We start from the raw sequence: 23,104 nt of genomic DNA, 5'->3' as shown, positions 1-23,104 counted from the left end.
TAAGGCCATTAATATTACAAAGTGCCAAGTTGATAGATGCTATAAATTGACAAAATGCAAAAATTACAAGGCTGACCAAAAATGTCCCAGCGTGTGAAGCAAATGTCATTCCCCCCACCCCCGCCTCATTCAGAATGCCATATATGTTTTTCCACTGCAGCTAGACTCAGGAAAGAATCCTGGGCCTATTGGAAAATTGGGGGTTTATTTTACAGGGACAGAATTGGATGATGTTAAGCGTTTGCTCAAGGGGAGTCGATCTGCAAGCGTGAGCCCCACCCGAAATTGCTCCAATACACTCCCCATCCCCAAGAAAGGCACGGTGGAGACCAAAATGGTGACGGCAAGCTCCCAGTCAGGTAAGCCCCGGGGCTCCAGCTTCCATGGAGGGAAGGGAACGAGGTGGCAGAGTTGTCCTGGTCCCGGAATTCAGCCGTGCCCCGACAGGCCTCCAAGGTCACGGCAGGGACTTCACAGAGTACTTACCAAGAGTCTGCTCTTCATGCTGTGTGAGCATGTGGGCTGCGCCCTGTCTGGTCCACCATCCCACGAGCGTGTAGTCGGGCTCTCAATCCCAGAGACTCTCTCCCAGGACATTCTTGACATCTTTTGGGAATGTGTTGGCCAGGTTCCCCGAGTGAAGAATAGTGGGGACAACTGTATTTTCATTCATTTATTCAGTGAATATTTATTATGTGCTTCCTCTGTGCCAAGTAGCAGGCACTGAGGAGAAGCAAGGAACAGGAGAGACACGGCCACTCATGGAGGTGAGGGCCTCTGGGGGAAGTCAAACAGATAACCAGGGGGTCATAGTCAAGTAGGATGGACATTGTTGAGCACTCCTGGATCACATGCCTACCAAGTGCAAGGTGGGTTCTGTGAGAGGCAGAAAGATGAATAAGCAGATCCTTGGACAGAGAGGAGGAGTGAAGCCAGTTCTGCTATGTTGTGAAGCTTTCTGTCCCTTACTCCTGAAAAAAAAAAAACAATAACAAAACATAACAACAACCCTTGAGATTGTGATATTTTTCTTATTTTTAAATATAAAACCAAACCTCAGGGCAGGTTTTATGACTTGCATGGCTAGTTCCCCCTTGTATAGTGAAGAGGCAGAATTGGCTTCAGATTTGAAGAAGCACCAAAGTCCCCTCTCTTGGGGGCAGAGTGCCCCTTGGGTCTGGTTGGCACATAGGAAGGTTTAAGGAGAGTTTAACCAGAGAAGACTGCCCTCCGTGCGGGATGGTCTCGGACCAGGGGCTTTGCTATCTGCACCTGCCTCATGCCTGGAATTCTGTGTGGGATTTGTGGCCCCCTGGCACCAGTGGCGGAATCAGCAACCGATGGATGTCCCAGTGGAGGGGACAGCACACCAGGAGGTGGGGAGGGGGTCTTGGAAAAATGGGCAGACCCCAGAGCAAAACTGACCTACTTCAGATTTCACCAGGAGTCAGCAAGAATTTTTTTTTCTCTTCAAATTTTTATTTAAATTTGAGTTAACGTACAGTGCATTATTGGTTTCAGGAGTAGATTTCAGTGATCCATAGCTTACATACAATACCCAGTGCTCATCACAAGTGCCCTTCTTAATTGCCATGCCTATCTAGCCCACTTCCCTCCATCGACTCTTGGTTTGATCTCTATTGCTATGAATCTCTTATGGTTTGTTTCCCTTTCCCCCCAACCCCATATGTTCATCAATTTTGTTCCTTAAATTCCACATATGAGTGAAATCATATGGTATTTGTCTTCCTCTGACTTATTTCACTTAGCAAAAATGTTGTTGCAAATGGCAAGATTTCATTCTTTTTTTTATGGCTGAGTAATATTCTGTTGTATATATACACCACTTCTTTATCCAATCATCAATTGATGGACACTTGGGCTGCTTCCATAATTTGGCTGTTGTAGATAATGGTGCTATAAACATCGAGGTGCAGGTATCCCTTTGAATTAGTATTTTTGTATTCCTTGGGTAAATACCTAGTAGTGCAATTGCTGGGTTGGAGGGCAGTTCTATTTTCAACTTTGTGAGGAATCTGCAAACTGGGTGGCTGCACCAGTTGGCCTTCCCACCAACAGTGCAAGAGGGTTCCCTTTGTCCACATCCTTGCCGACACCTGTTGTTTCCTGTGTTGTTCATTTTAGCCATTCTGACAGGTGTGCGGTGTATCTCATTATAGTTTTGATTCATATTTCCCTGATGATGAGTGATGTTGAGCATCTTTTCATGTGTCTGTTAGCCACAACAAGAATTTTTAATACAAGAGATCAAGTTTTCACCAGCTCCGAAGTTTCAGATGAAAGTGGACTGACCAACTTCCCTGGACTGAGGGAGGTCCCGGGACATGGGACCTTCAGGGCTAAACCTGAGAATGTGCCGGCACACCGATCTGACTGGGTGCTGCTTTTGTCTCTCACTGGGGTGTGGGTGTGCCTGTCTGTTTCCAGTGTCCGGCACCTATGATACAACCATCTTGGACGCCAACCTTCCCTCCCATATGTGGTCTTCCACCTTGCCGGCGGGGTCCTCCATGGGGACCTATCACAACAATGTGACCACCCAGAGCTCATCCCTCCTCAACACCAATGCCTATTCTGCAGGATCGGGTATGTGGTACAGTGCACTTCCCCTCCCACCCTTGAACCCTTTGCAATTTTACCTGGAGCTGAACGACCCCTCTGCTGTTTACCTTCCCCGGAGGCTTTCTCTAGGGGTCTTCTGTGACCTAGCATCCCAAGATTTTCCCATTGAAACCCCAGCTCAATTCCGTCTCTAAGGTGTTTCTTTTGGTGGGTCCCCTATAAAAAGGACTATATAGCACACTGTATCAGGGAAAAAAATGTAATGGGAAAGAACATGAAAATGTGTATAGGGAACCTAGTTTCGTTCCACATGGATTAACTGTGACCTTGAGAAAGTTGGTTAACTTCTCTGGGCTTCAAATGCCTTTTCTGCACAAGGGTGACCCAGGGTCCACGCGAGGCCTGACCACCTTATGACCATTCCTTGGCTATGACTCAAGGCACACTATGGACAATTTGGTCCTTGGCTGCAAGGCAAGAGCTCAAGATTTCCCTAAAACCAGAAATGTAACAAAATAGAAAAATTTAATCCTAGCACTTCTTCTGGTACCTCTGTGGTTTCCCCTGCTCTGGGCTGGAGGTCCTGCTCACCAGCCTTCCTCCTCCTCCTCCTCCCCTGCAGTCTTTGGAGTCCCAAACAACATGGCATCCTGCTCTCCCACACTGCACCCCGGGGTCAGCACCTGCTCCTCAGGTCAGTGCTTGCCAGCTTGCGTCGCCCTTTTTAGCATGTTTGCTTTACAAGTTAGTGATGCTCCCTACTGCTGAGGAAAACAGAGGGGTTTCCACAGAAGATGTTCTTTCTGTCCATGAACGTGAAGACTTTCCTCATTGCACACGGGATGCAGAAACAGGGCCGAAGGGGTGCCTGCCCTCAGTCCTAGGTGGAGATCAGCCCCCAAGGACAAGGCCTGAGGGAGGGTGCTTGGGGTGTCCAGAACCTACTTGTTCTGTTCTGGTCTCTTTCTTTTCTGTGAGCGGTGGAGAAATGGAAGTAAAGGGGCAGAGTCGGAACTGTGGACATTTTCAAGTGCAAAGTACTCTTATGTTAGAAGGATATTACTTTATTTTTTTAATGTTTATTTTATTTTATCTTGAGAGAGAGGAAGAGAGAGCAAGGGAGGGGCAGAGAGAGAAAAGAGAAAGTATCCCTAGCAGGCTCCCCACTGTCAGCACAGAGCCCTACACGGGGCTCCATCCCACGACCCTCAGATCATGACCTGACCTGAAATCAAGAGTTGGATGCCCAACAGACTGAGCCACCCAGGTGCTCCTGAAGGATCTTACTTTAGATCTTTTTATAAACATTGTCGTTCACTGGGGGCTCAGTCTCACTGCCTGGCTTCCAGTGCAAACATATGACCATTTTCTTAATGTTTTATTTATTTTTGACAGCACGAACAGGGGAGGGGCAGAGAGAGAGAGAGAGAGGCAGAGAAAGAATCCCAAGTAGGCTCTGCCCTCTCAGCGCAGAGCCCAATGCTGAGCTAAAATCCGGAGTTGGATGCTTAACCAACCAGGCCACCCGGGCTCCCCACCCCTGGGATATTTTTAAATACAGTGGCCTCTGTCAGACCCTGTGCAGATTACTGTTATTCAGCTATGTGGCCCTAACTACCCATGTATGAAACTGCTGGTAGCTTTTGGCCAGTAGTGAGGGGTGGGGCCTGAAGAGCTCACCGTGTCACTGAGAATATGAGAACTGAGAAATCTGGGGAATCTCTGGCCTGTGCCAAGATCTTTATCATGGAAGTGCTTTGGGGTGCTCCAAGGGCTGCCTCAAGCTAAGGGGCCCCCTCTCCACCTGCGCTCACCCACCCTCCATTCCTCTCCCAGTGTTTGGCATGCAGAACAACCTGGCCCCCAGCTCGTCCACCCTGTCCCATGGCGTGGCCACCACCTCCACAGGTCAGTAGCCAAGGTTTGGAGCTTAGGGTCTGGGAAGTAACGCCTTGTTGCAGCTGTAACTCACAATATCCCTTTCCAGTAACTGAATCAGAGGGACCAGATTTCCCTAAAAACCAATCAACCTTTCCCAACAAAGAAACAGCCCCCCCCCCCACCCACCTCCCAACCTAAAGATGTCAACTTCGATCATTTGCTGGCTCGGATGTGAGGGAAACCACAGGGGAGCCCTTGCTGTGGAGTGTCATCTGTATACCCCTGTGTCTCACTGCCGTTCCTGTTGGTCCCCTGTCGCTGTACCTCGATCATCTAGCTGATTTTATGGTGTACCCCTGTGCAAACCCAGGGAGGTGGAACAGGAGAGGGGTGAACCTTAGCCTTTGCCCTCAGCTTGTTTATGGTTTACTTGGAGTAGAAAGTCTAATGCACGTGAAACAACCAGGTGTCCTATATGACAACATGAATCCTGTTGTGCAGAGCAGGTGTTAGGAGTTCTGAAGGGAAGGAGTCTTAGGAGAACTTCAGGGAGGAGGTGGAATTTTGGAACAATCCTAAAAGAATGAGGATTAGACCAAAGAAAGTGTCATCTAAACTCATTGCCGCCCCTGTGGCTGGAGACAGTTGCCTTTGTTGTTATAATTCATTTTATTTAGTCGCCACTAAGCTCTTCCTGTCACCTGGGGAGCCTGCCCCCTGCTGGGACTGCTCAGGCTATTCTAGGCTTTGTGGAGCCACTCTCCCACACTGGCCCTGCTGACTCAGTGGTTCCTTTCTTGTAGCATATGGTGTGAAGAAAAACCTACCCCAGGGCCCTGCCGCTGTGAGCTCAGGCGTGTCCACCTCTGCAGGTGAGTGCTACTGCCAGCTGCCGATGGCAACCACGTGTGGGGGACAAGTGCTCTGCAGTGACACGTGGCGTATGGGAGGGGGAGGTATAACCTATTGGTGGTCTGAGGTCTGCAAATACGACTCACCCCAAAGGCTTCCTGGTTCCCATGACAGAGCAGAGATAAGTGTGCCCCTGGCCTTACCTTGGCCTTCAAGGGCCAAGGGGTGGGGCAGGGAGTTTAGGGTCAGGTATTCATACCCCAGTCCCCACTGTTGTCTGGAAGCCCCTGGCCTGCTCCTGTTACGTGTCACCCATTGCAAGAACCTGGGAGCCCCTCAGAAGCTGACACCCCAACCACACACTCTTCCTTCCTTCCTTCCTTCCTTCCTTCCTTCCTTCATCTGTCTTTCTTCCTTTGTCTGTCTGTCTTTCTTTCTTTCTTTCTTTCTTTCTTTCTTTCTTTCCTTTCCCTTTCTTTCTTGGCTCCATGCCCAGTGTGGGGCTCAAACTCATAACCCTGAGGTCAGTAGTCACATGCTCTGTCAACTAAGCCAGCCAGGTGCCCCACACCATACACACTTTCAATAGGATCTTTATCAACTTGGGCTCTCCTCACCCAGTGGGTTATTTCTTCCATTGCTGTGATCCTGTTGTTCCCTTCCATTCAACAATTCATTGATTCAGAAAAGATTTACTGAGGACCTGCTCTGTATGAGACAGATGCTATTCTAAGTGCTCGGAGTATGAACGTGAACAGGACAGACTAGACTCCTGCCTTCGCCAGGCTGACCATTGCAGCCGGAGAGGAGGCAGATGGACAAATAGACAAATGACAGGAAACGATGACAGAAAATCATACCTACTTAGAAGAAATAGATGAGGTAGCAGAGATGGGGCAGGGGTTCATGTTAGACCGGCTGGTCAGGAAAAGTGCCTCCAGGATGGTAACACTTGAGACTGAGGGATAGAAATGAACCCACTACATCAGTTAAAAAAGGGCATGACTGACAAGGGGACTTTGACCCTTTCGCTAAAGATCCTGTAGTGTCGAGGTGAGGGGACAGTACTGTAGGCCAGCCACCTGGTGCTTCCCACATTGACCCACTCCTGGTGGCCAGGCTCAGACAGGCAGGGGAGGGTGGCTTTGTTCCCCAGGATGCTTCTTAGTAAACACTGTCAGCAAGAGCAGGAGACCCTCAGATGCAGCCGCTGATCTCTCTCTTTCCCTCCCCCCGCCTTTCTTCCTTTTTCTTGTTCTGGTCATTTCTTCCCTCTCCCTTGTCCTTCTCCTTGCCTGCTCCTTTCCTCCCCAGCCTCCACCACAAACGTCCAGAATGATGAACTCTTGCACAAGGACTGTAAATTCCTGATCCTGGAGAAAGACAACACACCAGCCAAGAAGGAGATGGAGCTGCTGATCATGACCAAAGACAGTGGGAAGGTCTTTACCGCCTCCCCGGCCACCATCGCCGCAAGTACGAGGGAGCCCACGCCATGCAGGTTTCAGGAGAGAGGCAGATGGTGTAGGAGACAGAATGTCCTAGCAAGGTGGATTGAGACATTTTAATAAGAAAACCGGAGTTGCCCCATTCAAATGAAATTTACCTGCCTGAATAGGGTGCTCCAGGGTCTGCCTTGAATGTAGATAAACATTCAAGAACATTCTGGCAAAACACACCCAGAGAGGTCTTTGGGCAATGGGAAGTCTCCTAACCACAAGCACAGATCCGGGAGATTGACTCAGGGAAGCTGAGCTCTCTTCCTACTGGGGTATCCAAGCAGGAGAGGCCCTGGGGCAGAGTGGGGAGTGAGGATGGAGTATCCTGGGTGATCATAGGTTGTATGCACAGCTTCTTTTTCAGACGACACCCTGAAAAAAGAAAAGCAAGCTGCCTACACTGCTGACACCTGTCTGATATCAGACGCTAATGGTAAGAGGAAATCCGGTCACTGTTCCCTTGACTTTAGTCTATCTGCATGTTATTTATTCATCTTCTGAGACCTGGCTACTCAAAGGTGGGTCTCTAGACCTGCAGTATCGGCCCCACCTGGGAGCCTGTTAGAAATGAAGGCTGCCAGGCCCTGGCCCAGACCTGCTGAGTCAGAGGCTGTGTTTTAACCAGCTCTGCAGCTGTCTCCTACGCATGTTAGTGCAACAGAAGCCTTCCCATGGCGCGCCTGCTGTCTACAGTGGGTTTTTTTCCCTCTGTTCCATAATTTCCAGAGCTACTAGAAAACGCTTTGCAAAGCACTTGCTACACTTATTTCTTTCCTTCCCAAATATTTGGATTCTCTCCCAGATAACTGCATTTCTTCACATGCTCAAGGTCCTGTGTACTCTTTCCAGATCACTGATTTCTCTTCCTTTACTGACCTCCCTGAAAAGTTGGGTCTTAGAACATCTTTTCAAAATGCAAATGAAATCCCTTATGATCTTCACCAGGCCCGACTCTGAGGAAGTACCTACTTTGAAGACTTACATTTTAGGGGTGGAGGTGGGGCTATGGAACCAAAAGACCCTTTATAGAATCTGATGAAAGGTGTAAACAGTTTTCTCAGAGAATTCCTTCCATGCCCACAAACACTCAGTGGTCAAATAGCATCAGGGACTGGTGAACTAGCCCTCTGCCCCTCCACCCCTGGTGAGGAACATAAAGTCCTTTAACCAAGAAATCGAGAGTCATTTCTCATAAACATATTTATCGTTGAGTGCAAATGTCACCCCTAACATGGAACTCCAAAAATGTCTTGGGCTTGAAAGGTTTAGGTCACAAGAGAGTTAAGATCCTGCTTTTCACCCACCATTAATTGCTGGCCCAGCCATGTCTTCATTGATATAATGGTCGCAAATATCACATCAGCGAGGACTGAGTCCATGAGCGTTCCCATACGGTGCTATTCCTCAAGGTGCTTGGATGGCACATGTACCTCAAGTCTTGCCCAAAGTCAACTCACAGGCTGTCCTGTGGTTCCGCAGCTTAAAAGCTCAGGTCAGGGGTGCCTGGGTGGCTCAGTTGGTTAAATGTCCGACTTCAGCTCAGGTCATGATCTCACGGTTCATGAGTTCAAGCCCCGCATCAGGCTCTGTGCTGACGGCTCAGAGCCTGGCGCCTGCTTCAGACACAGACAGCTCCTCCTCTCTCTACCCCTCCCCTGCTCATGCTCTCTCTCTCTGCCTCTCAAAAAATGAGTAAATGTTAACAAAAATTTAAAAGCTCAGATCAAAGCCTGTGTTCTTGGTGTTTGCCTTCCAGGGGACGTGAAGACTGTGTCCACAAAGGGCAAGGTCACCTCCGCAGGTAGGTAGCCACAGCAGATCCTGCAGTGACAGGAGCTGAGAGGGCTGGTTGTGATGAACAGATGACCACCCCCTCACCTGGAACCAGGGCACACATGAGCCCTGCACCTCTAAAGCATTTCCCTGAAGACCTGAGGAGGCAGGGTGGAGGGCAGTGGAGGGGGCTGGCAGGGGGCTGGGGCAGGGCTGCAGAAGGGTCCAGGGTCCAGGGTCTCCCAATACAGAGGAGCCACTGCTGCGTCTTCCAGAGCCCCCTGCCTGGGCTTCAGGGTGCTTCTAAGACCACGCACATCTCTAGCCCTTTAGACTTTTCTCACTTGCTTACACAGTCTTGTGAGGGAAACAGACCAAGGGTTATCAGTCTGTTTTAGACACTAAAAATCCTTTTCACTAAAAAAAAGAAGCAGCAGCAGCAGCTTCCCAGCCATCCCTTAAGTGCTGAGTGTAATTTCGGGCACTGCAGGGATTACACAGGAGCTGAGGGGCCCAACGGAATGCAGGTGTGCAGGGAGATGGGAACGCTTTGGGTTTGGCCATAACCAAATTCAGGAAGTTGTAGCAAAATCCATGCTCATCATCAAGATTTTTAAACTGAGTGCTTTGGGCTGCATCCTCTGCTAATGCCCGTACCTGCCTTACCTCCTTTCATCAGCAAGCATTCTATGAAGTGGGGAATCTTTTAACCCCACTTTATGAGAAAGGCAACAGGTGAAGGGACCTCCACTGGGTCATACACCTCTAGCCCAGGCTTGTCCCATGTGTGCTCTTCCCCAGCTGTGGCCCTGTGTGTGTTCCAGGAGCCAGCCTTGCCCGCCTTGGAGCTGCCAGCCCCAGCTAGCATTCACTCAGGCCCCCAGGAAGTCACCGAAAACCCCAGAATTTGGAGGGAAGAGGGCAGGAGCCTACTGCATTCCCCTTACCCCTCCTTTGTCTTCCACAGATGTTCACAGCTACAATCACCGCGGGGGCAGCGGTAGAGGCGGAGGTGGTGGCAAAGGTGGCGGCGGAGGGGGCCCGTGGGGGGCGGCGCCGGCCTGGTGCCCCTGTGGCTCCTGCTGCAGCTGGTGGAAGTGGCTGCTGGGCCTGCTGCTCACCTGGCTGCTGCTCCTGGGGCTGCTGTTCGGCCTCATTGCTCTGGGTACGTGAGGACAGTGGCAGGACACCAGGCCTCACTGCCCATCTGGAGGGGCAGTGAGTGTCCTGCGTGTCAGAGATCCAGGGGCCGGAGGCAATCGGGGAGGACCCCTCATTACTGCAGGTGGGGAGCCAGGCTCCAGAGGTACTCGGTCCGGGTCCCACAGCTACTCAGTGGCAGGACTGGAGGCACTCGGTCCAGGTCCCATGGCCACTTGGTGGCAGAACTGGGGTTCTGGTGTGGCTCCCAGCCCAGGGCCCTCCGTCTCTGTGACAGCCTACTATGCATTTGGCTGCCTGTAATCATCAGGCCGTGCGTGCTCAGGGCCTTTTTGATTTTCACCTTTTCCAAGCACCCCTATGGGTCTCTGTCGGCTCTCGCAGCAGCCCCCAGGGAGGATGGGGGACTGCTCTGTGGCCTCCTCCTGTGAGAAGAGTCCCAGGCCCAGTTTCTTCAGGGCGTGGTTACCATTTTGAGCAGCTGCCCCCACTGGTGGTCACGACACGTGGTCTCTGTACAGATTCCGGCCAAAGGTCCCCAGAGCCCCACATCAGGCCCACCTCGGGGTGTGCTGCAGGCTGGGAGGGTGCTGCCGGCTGGGAGGCCCCGCCTGGCTGACCGGCCTCTGTCCGCCTGTCTCAGCGGAGGAGGTGAGGGCACTGAAGGCACGGGTGGCCGAGCTGGAGCAGAGCCGGAGCGGGGTGCTGCTCTACGACGAGAAGGTGGAGCGGAGCAACAAGGACTGGCTGCAGGGCGCTGCGCCCGGCGTCGGGGCTGACCTGGGGAAACTGGGGCTTGACGGCCACGGGCAGGAGGCGCTCTGGCTGTTCGTGAAGGGCAAGCTGATGGCGGAACAAGAGAGCGGTGAGTACAGTGCAGGGCAGGGCGAAGGCCTTCTGGGCTCCTGTGCTCCCTCCGTCCTGTGCGGGATCCTGGGAGGGAGGACCAGCATTGTGATCCCATCTGACTGCTGGGAAAACTGAGGTCTGTGAAGGAGAATTGCCCAAGATCACACAACTACCACCCCTTGGAATCTGGTTCCTAGTCCCAGCTTCTGTGTCTTCCCCCAGACCACGGTGCCCCCCCCACCCCGTTGTGTGTATGCACACGTGTGTGTGTGTGTGTGTGTGTGTGTGACACACACGTACAAGCTGTGCAGCTAACTCCATGTTACCTTCTCTCGTAGGAAATCTCCGAGGAAGCCCCGGCCCTAAAGGTATTGGGGTGGACTGAGCCCTCACACTGCTCTCATTCCTGCCTGTGGAACAGGTTTTCTGGGTGGAAATTTTCCAAATTGAAGGATGAGCAGTAGAAAGATCTTAAGGTGTCTGTCGGGAGGGTTGAGAGTTGACTTTACAGTCAGGATATCTTAGAACAAGAGGGGACCTTGGGCATCACTGAAGAGAGGCCCAGCCACGTGCCCCAGTGACGTGGTTGGAGACTGAAGGGCACCAAGCTGCGTGCCCGCCCACACCGCAGTGACGTTTGTGGGTCCGAAAACACCAGGAGAGAGTGGCTCTTGGGTTCTTACCCCACCTCATAGTTTTCGTGTGTTTCTGATTTTAGGTGACATGGGAAGTCAAGGACCTAAAGGTAAATCAAATGTGGAGATTTTAACCTAAAGTATCAGTAAGGGCTGGTTTAAAATGAGCAGCCTGTGTCTGATTCCACCACACCCAGTCTTCCGGGCCAGCTCCCCTCCATGTAGGACTTGCAGACCCTTGGGCTTTTGAGGTCAGAGGGCTTAGTGACAGAGCAGGGCTCTATGTCTCTGGGGCAGCACTGTCCCTTGTCCCTTCTCAGGGTTCTAGGGACTTCCCGGACAAGGACAAGGGATCTGCATCAAGGATCTGCATCTCCCTCAGCAACAAAGGGCAGCCTGAGGACCTGCTACTCTACACAATCCTTGGGGGGATTTCTAGAAATAGATTCCTGGGTCCTGCCAGGAATCAGATCCTCTGGGACTGGATCCTCCTCCCCCTAGGTTAATTCTGATGAACCAGGTCAGGAACCACCATTGCAGCTGAGGAGCCTGCTGCCAGGGGTCTTAGGAGGGGGGGTTCCTGGGGGGGCACTCCAGTTGGGGTAGTGCCACCTACCTGCGGGGGTGGGCAGTCTGGCAGGGAGACAGGACATATACACAGGAAAAGGTGCCCCACAGTGTTAGTTGAGGGACAATCATGTGCTAACTTGTGTGACACTCATTGATATGCTGTAGGAAATTGATCTCTTTCCTTAGAAAAGTGGTTTGACAGTCAGTGGGACAGGCCCACGGGTGGAAGAGGTTTCCAATCCCAATGACCACAGCAGCACCCCTTGTTCTAGCTGAGGAGGGTTCTCAAATTCCGTGGGTAGGAGCGTTGCCAGAAGACTCTGGGCCCCACTCCCAGAGCCTCTGATTCGGCAGATGTGGGGCCTGGAGTCTAGGGTCTTGATCGCCCCAGGTGGTTCTGAGGCTGGTGGTGCAGAGTCCATGCTGAGAGCCACGGTTCAAGAGACAGAGTCGTCCCTCTGTCCCCACCTTTACCTCCCTTCCCGAGAGATCTCAGTGCAGGAATTGGGGGTTCGTCTGCTTGATGGCCATCCACTTCTCTTGGGGATTCCCTGCCCCCCCCACCCCAGCCTGGGTAACTACATCAGCCCCCTTCCCCAAGGCTCCAGCTTGCAGGCCACACACCCCTCCTGACCACGATGGCGAGGAGGACCGTTGGTCCTGGAGTCCCTGACTCCGTGCTTGCCATAAAATACAAGACGTTAAATTTGAATTGCAGATAAATAATTTTTCACTGTAAGTGTGTCCCAAATATCACATTAAACACACTTACCTTAGAAATTTACTCAGTATTTATCTGCAGTGCAAACTGAACTAAGCATCCCATATAATTACTAAATGTGGCAATCCTATGTTCTCCCAGTGGTTCCTTTAGGCAACAGGCACAAGTCCTCTGACTTCTTTTATCTCTGTCCCCACAGGAGATCGGGGGCTCCCGGGGACTCCAGGTGTGTAACCTCTGATGGCATGCTGGTATTGCGGGCTGCTTGCCCCTGGCTCCCGGGTTCTGGGGGAAAACAGGGCTCAGGTGTCGTTGTGTGTCCACAGGCATCCCTGGGCTCTTGGGCCACCCAGGTCCAGAAGGACCAAAGGGACAAAAAGGCAGTGTGGGTAAGAGCCGCTTTTTCCATTTTCTTATTCCCTTACTCATTCATTCAGTAAACATTTCATTAAGTGCCTGCTCTGTGCCAGACCCTGTTTTAGGAGCCAGGAGACATTGGTGAACAAAACACAAATCGCTGCTTATCTTTGGGTTGGGGAGAAAGACATGATAAATTAGTGAAGTACAGAGCAGGGTAGGAGGTAGATCATGAAACGGGAAAGACAGAGCCACACACGGCACTGCGCACTGAGGGGGTAAATTTGAATAAGGCCTCACTGAGAAGGTGCCATTTGAACAGACTTGAAGATGGTGAGGGAGCCAGGCATGGGGAGATCTGGGGGGAATGCTCTAGGCAGAGGGAGCAGCCGTGGGCCCTGGGGCAAGGGTGTGCTGTGGCACAGGAGCAGTGAGAAAGAGGCAATGGGAGCTGGGCTAGAGCCCACCAAAGCCCGAGTGTCCAGACGGAGGAGCACAGGGCCTCTTGATCATGTGAGATGCTGCCAATGGAGCCCTTAGCCATGGGCACTGGCTCCTAACTCTGAGGTTCCTTTCTTCAGGAGAGCCTGGCATGGAGGGTCCCATGGGCCAGAGAGGACGAGAAGGCCCCATGGGACCTCGTGGTGAAGCAGGGCCTCCTGGGTTTGGAGAGAAAGGGGACAGAGGTAAGGGGCTCTTCCTTTACCAGGAGGGTTAGCTATGTCCATGCTTCCTTCTCACATCTTTCTCCCTCCTTCTTTCAATGGCCTTTACTGAGCAGCTACCTCGAGCCAGGCTCTGTGCCAGGCCCTGTGAAGACCACACTCTAATGGGGGTGTGGGCTGGGCTATGGGTTTGGGTCTGAATTTAAGAACCCTGCAGCGTTCAGAATCCACAAAGAAGGTCGTCAAAAGGAGAAAGGGTCGTCCCACGTAGGCAGTGCAGGGTCAGGTCTGAGGTAAGAGGCTCAGGGCAGAGCCTGACCAAAGGTGGAGAAGGGTGGTGGGCCCGCAAACCTTCATGGCTGGAAATAGGCAGGGAAGGAGAGATAGAAAGACTTAGACACAGGCCAAGCCCTGGAGGAGGCTGGGAAGATTTTACAACTAGATTCTTAACCAGGAGTCCGCTTTCATCAGATGAAACCAGGCACAGATTCTAGAAATTCTCACAATGCCAAAAGAGCACGAGCAAGAGCTTTATTTTTAGCTCCTCTTTGTCTTAAAAATATTGTTCAACCAGGCAACAAACATTTATTGAGTGGCTCCTGTGGGCCAGACCTCATGGGCTATAAAGGCTCTGGGGGTAGAAACTGAAGGTGTTTTGCAGCTTTGTGGCCTCAAGGAGGTATCTGATGGATCAGAGACCACCAGCAGTTGGGAAGTATTGCCCACAAATGACACTGCCAGGCTGGGTGGGCGAGCAAACTGAGCATCCTCTGCTTTCTCCCCAGGGGCTGCTGGTGAACCCGGTGTTCAGGGCCCACCTGGTGTCCCAGGTTCTGTGGGTCCCAAAGGTAAGTCAAGTGCCAGGATGGTACGGATCACAGAGGTCCAGGCAGTGGATCCTGACGGCCCTAACCTGCTGCAGGGACAATGGGCCCAGAGAGCCCCCCCACAAAGGAGTGCCTGGGGGGTCAGGGCTGGAACTGACCCCAGGGCTGGAATTTTTGGGACCATGTTTCTGTCTCTCTTCAGTGGCCCTGTTATGTGGCCCCTAAGTGGGTGGATGGGTCAGGAAGTCCCAAGTCAGATTAAGTTCCTCACCCAACAGCTGCCCAACTGCACTCCTTCAAAAGCATTGTCTGGACAGCTCAGGGAGAACGGGGCCTTCTCAGTTTGATGCCCATCTCCCCTCCCTGCTGCTGCCCTGGGCCCACGTGTTCTACTCTGACCGGGAAGGAGCAGGGGTCTCTCGATCCCACCAGCTGTAGTGTCCTCCCTCAGGAGAACTTTGCACTGGGGTCTCTCTCAGACCCACTGACTTGGGGTCTGGGCATGAACCCACACTGTGTGGGCAATGCTCACACACACACAGCCTTCACTTGGAAGTGAGCCCCCACCTGCCCCTCACTGTGGGGTCACGTGTCCCTGCCTGTGGCTCGCCCCTGATGATTGTGGTCTTGTCTTTCTTCTCAGGTTCCAGTGGTTCTCCTGGCCCACGGGGTCCCCCAGGTCAGTGTGCTGCTTATAAAAATAGATGCTGTTTCTGGGGAAAAGAAAGGGATGCTAAAAAGAAACACATTTTTAAAGCAAAAGAAGCAATTATATGGAGCCTTCCAGAGGTCCAAAACTCCCGCCCATACACGTGTCCCCTGAAGCTGAGGTCAGGTTCCCAGTGGTTTCGGGGAGCTCCGTGCTGACCTGGCTCAGGGCTCATGGCCCTCTGGCAGCCTCAGCAGCAGGCACTTACTGTCCTGTGGCAAAGTCCCTGTGGCCACCTCCTCCCTGTGGGCCAGAGCCCTTCTGCTGTCTTGGGAATCTTGAGCTGTAGCCCACACTGTAATGCGGACCAGTGTTTCTGCCACGGCCCCATGAGGTGTCCTTACATCAGGGCCTGTGACACTAGGGCAAGGAACTGGGCCAGGATGATGTAGCAGGGTTGTGGGGAGGAGTCTGTGGAGAGCAGCCCTTGACTTTACCCCAGGCTGTGCTTGCACCTGTGTGTGTGTGTGCGTGTGCATGTCTGTGCCTGTGTCCATGTCCATCGGTCCATCAGGCCACTCACCTAGCTGCATGGTTGCCTTTGCTTGCAGGCTCTGTGGGTCCCCAAGGGCTCCGAGGTGAAGTTGGACTCCCTGGTGTCAAAGGTGAGCTTGGGGAAGGGGATGCCACCCTGTAGATGCCACTCACTCAAGAAGGAGTTCTGGGTGGTGGGACAGGAAGGGGCCAGTGGATGTGACCAGCAGCTGTACGGGCTGGCAGGTACGTAAGCAGAGGGCAGGTCAGGATGGCAGAGAGCCTGTCTGCACACAGACACCGCCCTTTTTTGGTCATCCCCTCTGGGGCTCCTTACACAGAGTTGTCCCTTACCTTTTCAGGTGACAAAGGTCCCATGGGATCACCGGGACCCAAAGGTACGTTGCCACTGCTCAGACATCCCCATAGTCCGCCTGACTCCTGGGAGCCCCGATGGGAACCTGTCTCAGGGTCCAGGATTGGACCTGAGAGCTCATTCTAGCCCAGCCTCTCAGATAGGGAAACTAAGGCAGGAAGAGGGAAAACCGAGCACCTATGTCACAAGCACTGTGGTCGGGTGGCCCGCAGGGTGGTCAGGATGCAGTGTTGAGGCACTTCCTCTTTCGTCTGGCTCTCCTTGCACTCATGGCACTCACTGTGCAACAGCAGGGGCTGGGGTAGTTTGTGGGGGGCGTCCTGACCCCGGGGGAGAGCGAGCTCCTTGGCCTCGGCAGTGCCTGGGTCTTACTGACATTCTGCTGGCAGCAACTCAAGGGCACAGTGAGAACTGTTTGTGGCCAGGGTCCCTCTCACTGAGTGAGGGTGTTTTCCTTGCTCCGACTGCTGCTTCCTGCCACCCCACCCTGCCCCATGTCTGTTTCAGGTGACCAGGGGGAGAAAGGACCCCGAGGCCTCACAGGTCAGTCTTGCACAGGAATCCGATTTCATCCACTAAAGACTTCTTGTAAACCCAGCGGGCACTGGAGGTGGAAAGAAATACACAAATATGAGGCAGAAGCTCTGTCTAAAAACCTTCGGGAAACTTGTAATCTAGGGAAAAAGCACAAGACAGGATAAAATAAAAAACAATGAATGGAGTAGAAACCAGTATCAAAATGTACGTATAGTCCAGACGGTAAATGTTTGGAACAGGAAAGGGAGTTTATGATCGTCTTGGATTATTTCGGGGGGATCCAGTTGGGGAAATTAGGCTCTTCCCAGAGCAGCAGAAAGTTGACACTACTTGCAAGCCTCTCATCTGCTTAACCTTCTGCCAGCTCGAATGACTAAAAAAGAAATCCGTAGAAACGGTGCTTTGGCTACAGGGGCAGCTCTGTGCTGCCAGGGAAATGATTCATCTGCACATCCCTTCAGACCGGACGTGGCTCCGGACCTGCCTGTGTCTGCTGCCCGGGGAACCTGACCATAGAATCTAAGCAGGGGCTGTGTCCGCAGCCTCTGTTTGTTACTCCAGCTTCTCTGGTTGGGGAGGTGGCAGTCTTGGGGGTGGGGAACACGTGTATCGTGGAAGTCCCAGTCAGCAAGCCTGTTTCCTTTGCAGGCGAGCCTGGCTTGAGAGGTTTGCCTGGCGCCGTGGGTGAGCCTGGAGCTAAAGGGGCAATGGGTGAGTGTCCCAAAGGAACGGATGCAGTGGGTTTGCCCCTTCCAGTCGAGGTCAGAGAGCCGAGAGCCTGCTTCTAGAGCTGCGTGTCCTGTTCTCCAGTCTGTCTGAGGGCCCATGTGCAGGCTGTTTCTGTCTCTGGGTTTGTCACTGCTGGGTTGGTGGCCCATCCAGCCTGGTCCCTGCCTTGAGGCCACTTGGGCCCCTGGGGAGGACAGATAAGCATTGAGGTCCCTTAGAACCCACGCTGTTCCCGGCATAACCCTGGTACTCCAGAGCTGGTGTCACAGCCAGATCCAGGGTTTAACCATTTTGCTGACCCTTAGCAAGGTGCTTGTCAGCCAGGACTTGGAAGCTGACCAACAACCCTCAGAGGGCGGAGCGTTTAGGACCAAGTCCCAAAGGGTTTAAGCTCCACCAGTGGGGATGTGGTATGTTCAGTTTCCCGTTCATGTAACACAATGAGGAGGCTCTGACTGTAGGCAGGATGCCATGTGGGGCAAGTAAAATGCTTTACCTCTCGCAAGGGGAGATAAAGCTTGTAGAAGGGACAGGTGCCCTGAAAGGCACAGAGTGCTATGAGGGTATGGCAGAGAGAGATTCCTTCCTACTAGAAATGAAGGAGGAGGCATTTCACGTGGCCTTACAAAGCAAGGAAGATTTCATCATGGTCATTTTGGAAAAGTCTCTGCAGAGACAACACAAGTGAGGAGAGACAAAGGGGTGGGAGAAAGCAAGATACAGTCCCAGAAGGACGCCACTTTGGACAAAGGTTAGCGTTAACACCCAGAGCAGAGGAGAGGACTTGGAGGACCTTGACGTCCAGGACCTTGAGTAAACGAGGCAGGCATTTATTGAGCATCTGGTGCATGCGGAGTCTGCAGTAGGCCCTGGGGATGCAATGGGGAGTTGCTGACCCGTTAGTTCTCTGCAGGAAAATACACAATCCCTGGTTTAGGGGAAGAGGCCAGGGAGAAAGTGGCATCCGTGGTCGGCAGCTGTGGGAAGGGCTGCACGGGCTCCCGCCTGGGAGACAACTGGCTGAAGCCCGTGGGGCCATCGAGGGAGGGAGGCCCAAAAGTAGCTCTTGGGGTAACTGGTGATATGTGGTTCTGCTTTCCTAGGACCCGCTGGCCCTGATGGACACCAAGGCCCAAGAGGTGGGTTGCAGATCTGCTCTCCTCGTGCTCACTGCCTGGCCTTGTCCTGCCCACATCCCAGCATGCAGTCCCCAGTCCCCTTAATCATAAGGCAGCAGGACCCCCATGAGGCCCAGGTCTTACTCCCTTCTCCTTTCCACCTGCCAGCAAATTAGTAAAACCCCAGAAACCATAGGCTCAGATGTGCCGGCCGGCTCAGCTTTCCTAAAAGGAAAACCCTTCTTTATCTCATGCTCTGTCTAGGTGAACAGGGTCTGACAGGGATGCCTGGAACCCGTGGCCCACCAGGGCCTTCTGGAGACCCAGGAAAGCCAGGTAACAGAGTGGCAAAGGGGAGCTACGGCCTGTGTGTGTGTGTGTATATGTGAATGTGTGTGCCTTAGCCCATTTTCCTCCAGCATTTCAGCAGGGAGTGGCCACACCAGCTGCCTGGTGCTGTGTTCAGTGACTGGGTTCTGACACCACTGGGTCACCAACTCTGGCAACTTGGAAGAGAGAGGTTCACGGTTCATTAGCAGAGATTAACAGAAAGCTGGGAGTTCTAGAAAGGAGCAAGGAATCTCTTAAAAAATGCAGTTTAGGGGCGCCTGGGTGGCGCAGTTGGTTAAGTGTCCGACTTCAGCCAGGTCACGATCTTGCGGTCCGTGAGTTCGAGCCCCGCGTCGGGCTCTGGGCTGATGGCTCAGAGCCTGGAGCCTGTTTCCGATTCTGTGTCTCCCTCTCTCTCTGCCTCTCGCCTGTTCATGCTCTGTCTCTCTCTGTCCCAAAAATAAATAAACGTTGAAAAAAAAATTTTAAAAAAATGCAGTTTAAGGCCATTTCCATGCCTTGCTCCTCTGAGCCCGTCCCCTCCACCCACCTCCTCTCTGGCCATACCTGGACACTCATCAACACCAGTCTGAGTAGAGAGCCCACTGTTAGGGTTTCCACCTGAAGGCCCAGCAGGAGCCAGAGCCACAGGGCTACGGGAGGGTCAGACCAAAGCAAGCCAGAGAAGTGTGAGGCAAGGCAGCATTCGACAAGGGGCTGCTGGAACAGGGGTGCCTCCTGGCTCCTTTGGTGGGTGCACAGATGGGGAGCACCAAGGGAGGGGATTTGGGGGGCAGCATTGGGGATCCATGACTGTATGAGCTTTCTGGGTTCATCGCTCTCAGATGCAAAGAGTCTAGGACTCCAAGCAGGCTAAGAACCATTGCCTGATGGAGCAGTGGTCACTTCCTTGCAAAGCCCAAAGAACAGCTCTTTGTCCAGTGTGGGGAGCATCCTGAGTTTGTCCTCCCGCAGCCGAGGTTGTGGCTCCTCAGCCCTTCATGTCTCTCTCTCTCTCAATCTCTCTCATGTGTTCTCTTTTCCGCAGGTCTCACAGGACCTCAAGGACCTCAGGGTGAGTCATCAGGCCCTTCCCACCTCCAGATGCCACCTGCCCAGCCTCCTGCTTCCAGTTTTCTGCAAATGCCTTTCCAGTCACCTTAAGAGTTTCCTCTCCTCCCTGCACTCCCCTGGAAAAAACTAGTTCAGGTTCTTTCACTGTGAGTCATAAGAAACATATTAGGAAGGAAAAATACACAGAGAACAATCTAGAAAGCCATTCTGGAGAAACCAGGCCAAATCATGTGCCGATTCTGTCTGCCCAGTCACTGGTGCAGGGCCCCGGGAGAGGAGGCTTCAGGCACAGGAGCCCTGCTGGGCTCCCAGAGGCCTGGTCTCCGCAATGGTGGGGCAGGAGAGGGGAGCGCACCTCATGTGAGGCCCAGTATCTCTGGGACAGCTTCAGTGTCAGAGTCTGTCCTATGATTGCACTGGTGTTGACATTTGGGTTTGAGAGATTGTCACCATGCCCAGCCCCAACTCCTAAAAGAAATTAGGCAAAGATGTAAAATGACACCAAGCAGCAGATCTCCCCACAAAAGCTGAGTGCACAGGGACCTCCTTCACACACTCCTGGTAGAGCTTGGCCCACCACCAGCCGCAGAGGGAGGGGACCATGGCTGAGTGGCAGGCTATAAGAGGCTCATAATCCAGACTCCCTGGGATCCCCCAAACCTGAGCCCATGTCCTCAAGCCCAGAGGTCACTCCATTTCACAGAGAGGGGGAAGGGCTCAGAGCAAGGGGCTCCTCCGAGGGGCCCCCAGGCTAAAGCAGAAGGCAGAGCCATGTTTCAGCAGCGCTTAAGGCTGTGCCCAGTGACAGAGCGCAGTTACTACCAGAGGGGTCTGGAATCTCCTGGGCTTAATCACCTAGACTGACTTGTTTTTAATCACATCAGGACTTCCTGGAACCCCCGGCCGACCAGGAGCTAAAGGTAAGTGATTTTCCAAAGCAGATATTCTTTCTTTTCACTAGCCATTTTTTTGCAGGAGGGGAGAGGCTGGCAGGAGGGAGCCCCTCTCTGGCCAGAGCCTGGATCAACAGTGGCATCTAGTGGCTTTAGCAGAAAGCCGGGAAGCTAGGGAACCAGGGATTTGTTTGGATCACTAGTCCTGAATCTTCACACCCTCCCTCCAGCCTGCTCCCCCCACACCTCCTGACCCCAGAGTCCTGAGCCCTCCCTGGTACCAGATGTCTCCAGGCCATTGCGGAGGAGGATCTGGAAGCATGCAGCCCCTCAAAGCCTTTCCATCTCCTCTAAAATGTCCCCATCTGTTCTCTGTCTCCCTGGCTCAGGATTGGTCCCCCACCCCCACACCTAGCATGACCCTTCCCTGGAATAGGGACCACCTTCATCCTTTCCATTCACTGGGGCCTCAGTGTGGCTGGGGCCCCACGTCCTTTTCTCAGGAGGCTTTGATGCAGGCAGGGAGGAGTACCTCAAGATGGCCCTTAGAGGGCAAAGCCTGAGTCCTAAGAGGGAAAGTCTTCTTCAGGGGAGGGGTCTGCCCAGGGCCAGCACGCTAACCCTACATGCAGGGAGATGCTCTCCTCCTGTTCTCCTCTGCCACTGTCCAGTTCTGTAACCATTAGATACCAACCCTGAGCCAGTCCAGGGATAAACAGTCTTTCTCCACCCATCCCTGTGACTCCACATTCCCAAGTCCTGACATCCTGCGGAGCTGTGCTGTCTTGAGCAGTCACTATCATCTTGGGGAGACCCTAGGAATAAAATTACTACTTTCTAGAAACTATTGCCAGTGACTAACTGGGCCAGGGAGTTCTTCTGGGATAAATAAATGTAATTCCAAAATAATCACAACTGAGTTCCTGCCTCCCTGGCAGACATACCTCTGGGTCCATAGATCTGCTCATGGATTGACTGCACCTTTAGTAAGAGACCACTAGGTTTGGGGAAACCAGACACCCTGTCTTTCCCGAGGGCCTGTGACTTCTTGTCCAAGAGGGATTGTAGACCCTCCCTGGGCAGTGTGCACAAGAGGTGGACATTTCACCCAACACTGGATTGTGGTGGAACACAGACCAAACACCAGTGCTTTCTCCTCTTGGCCTTGACCCCAGGGACTGGCCCATAGCAAGCAGAGACCACCCTCTACTTCCTCCAAGGAGGTTCGTACTCTCCCTCAGTGTGTGAGTGATGGAATTGCCCACAGACCATGGGAAATTATGGAAGAGGCCCCCGAGGAATCCCCGGGGGAGGGCTTTTCTGTCCTCCACTCTGCTCACTCAGTTCCCCAGAGTCTGTGCATTTACAGTCCCAAGAGATGCTTCATGGAGGCAGCATCCAGTGGTCTGTAAAGTTTGGGGAAGTGTGAGCCTGAAAACCCCTTGTTGGAAGTCCTCCACCCACATTTGCATTTTCGACCCTCTCAGACTCGGGCAGAAGAGAAACCTGCCAAACTTTGTGTAACTCACACCCTCCCTCGCCTTTGCACAACCCCCATTACAGTCCTGGAACTGGCATCCTGAGGGGCACTCTGGAGACCAGGCTCTACCCCTCAGACTTACTGCCTCTGTCCTTTGACCTCTTGGGAGTTTTCCATCTAAGGCAAATCCCAGCAAGAGCCCGAGAGGCCCAGTGTGGGAGCGTGGCTGACTGTAGGTCAGCCTCCTTCTGGCCTTGCGGAGAGGCAGATTCCCACATCCTCCAAGGACACTCCTCTGCAGAGTGCTGGCTTTTCCTAAAGCTAATGTGGACCAGGAAGCCTGATGTGACCTCAGGGTCTCTGGCAGAGAGACTGGTGCTTAATGCATCCTGTGTGCTCCCCTTCAGCTCATTAAAATGCCTTTAGCCCATAGGTTGGAGCCACAGGAGTGGCTCTCAAACTCCATAAGTAGCCTTGGAAGTGATTTATGGAGCCACCAGCTGAACCTGGGAATGACTGTTTTCCTTTTCCTCCCCTCCCAGGTGAACCTGGATCTCCAGGCAGAATTGTGACCTCAGGTAGGCAGACCCAGGAGGGGTCTTCTTCCTGTGACTTTCTCCCATGTCCTGGACATCCTCCCTGGCTCTGCCTTAGCACCCTCCAAGCAGCACTCGTCTGGGCTTTGGAGGGCAGGCAGGGAAGGGCTCTCTGGTCAGAGGTAATGACAGCAGAAGGCGCTAGCCTGACCTGCCCACAGTATGGCCTGGGTCCCAGCACCTCTAAGCAAGAAGAATGAGGGTCCCTGTTCCATGTGTCTTCTGTTTCCAGAGGGGTCATCGACGATCACTGTCCCAGGGCCCCCGGGCCCTCCTGGAGCCATGGGACCACCAGGACCTCCGGGTGCCCCAGGTCAGTTGCTTTCTTGCTTTGCCGTTTGGTTCCATTTAAGTATAGCAGTGTTTGCTCAAATCCTGAACCCTAGGGAGGAACCGCAGGAAGAGTAGGGAGCCC

The 23,104-nt window shown here is 53.0% G+C and overlaps 1 protein-coding gene across 3 annotated transcripts in view; it reads left to right on the top strand.

The window, feature by feature from the left end:
• Nucleotides 1–23,104, top strand: part of COL17A1 (collagen type XVII alpha 1 chain) — a 51,373-nt gene that overhangs the window by 16,335 nt on the left and 11,934 nt on the right. Inside the window, exons 9-35 of one of the 3 annotated variants that reach the window (XM_047825094.1) lie at nt 216–359; nt 2,449–2,607; nt 3,206–3,277; nt 4,420–4,491; nt 5,268–5,336; nt 6,631–6,792; nt 7,180–7,248; nt 8,572–8,616; nt 9,556–9,753; nt 10,393–10,614; nt 10,937–10,966; nt 11,317–11,343; nt 12,724–12,750; nt 12,851–12,913; nt 13,463–13,567; nt 14,332–14,394; nt 15,017–15,052; nt 15,634–15,687; nt 15,919–15,954; nt 16,440–16,475; nt 17,118–17,180; nt 18,302–18,337; nt 18,581–18,652; nt 19,695–19,721; nt 20,605–20,640; nt 22,636–22,671; nt 22,922–23,002. In XM_047825094.1, coding sequence (XP_047681050.1) covers nt 216–359; nt 2,449–2,607; nt 3,206–3,277; nt 4,420–4,491; nt 5,268–5,336; nt 6,631–6,792; nt 7,180–7,248; nt 8,572–8,616; nt 9,556–9,753; nt 10,393–10,614; nt 10,937–10,966; nt 11,317–11,343; nt 12,724–12,750; nt 12,851–12,913; nt 13,463–13,567; nt 14,332–14,394; nt 15,017–15,052; nt 15,634–15,687; nt 15,919–15,954; nt 16,440–16,475; nt 17,118–17,180; nt 18,302–18,337; nt 18,581–18,652; nt 19,695–19,721; nt 20,605–20,640; nt 22,636–22,671; nt 22,922–23,002 — 2,040 coding nt within the window. Of the gene's footprint in view, nt 1–215; nt 360–2,448; nt 2,608–3,205; nt 3,278–4,419; nt 4,492–5,267; nt 5,337–6,630; nt 6,793–7,167; nt 7,249–8,571; nt 8,617–9,555; nt 9,754–10,392; nt 10,615–10,936; nt 10,967–11,316; nt 11,344–12,723; nt 12,751–12,850; nt 12,914–13,462; nt 13,568–14,331; nt 14,395–15,016; nt 15,053–15,633; nt 15,688–15,918; nt 15,955–16,439; nt 16,476–17,117; nt 17,181–18,301; nt 18,338–18,580; nt 18,653–19,694; nt 19,722–20,604; nt 20,641–22,635; nt 22,672–22,921; nt 23,003–23,104 lie in introns of all 3 variants that reach the window. The other 2 variants (XM_047825093.1, XM_047825095.1) reach the window with 2 other exon arrangements.

The sequence above is a fragment of the Prionailurus viverrinus genome, chromosome D2 (genome assembly GCF_022837055.1).
Source record: "Prionailurus viverrinus isolate Anna chromosome D2, UM_Priviv_1.0, whole genome shotgun sequence".
Lineage (NCBI taxonomy): Eukaryota > Metazoa > Chordata > Mammalia > Carnivora > Felidae > Prionailurus > Prionailurus viverrinus.
This window is presented reverse-complemented; position numbering and strand designations above follow the sequence as displayed.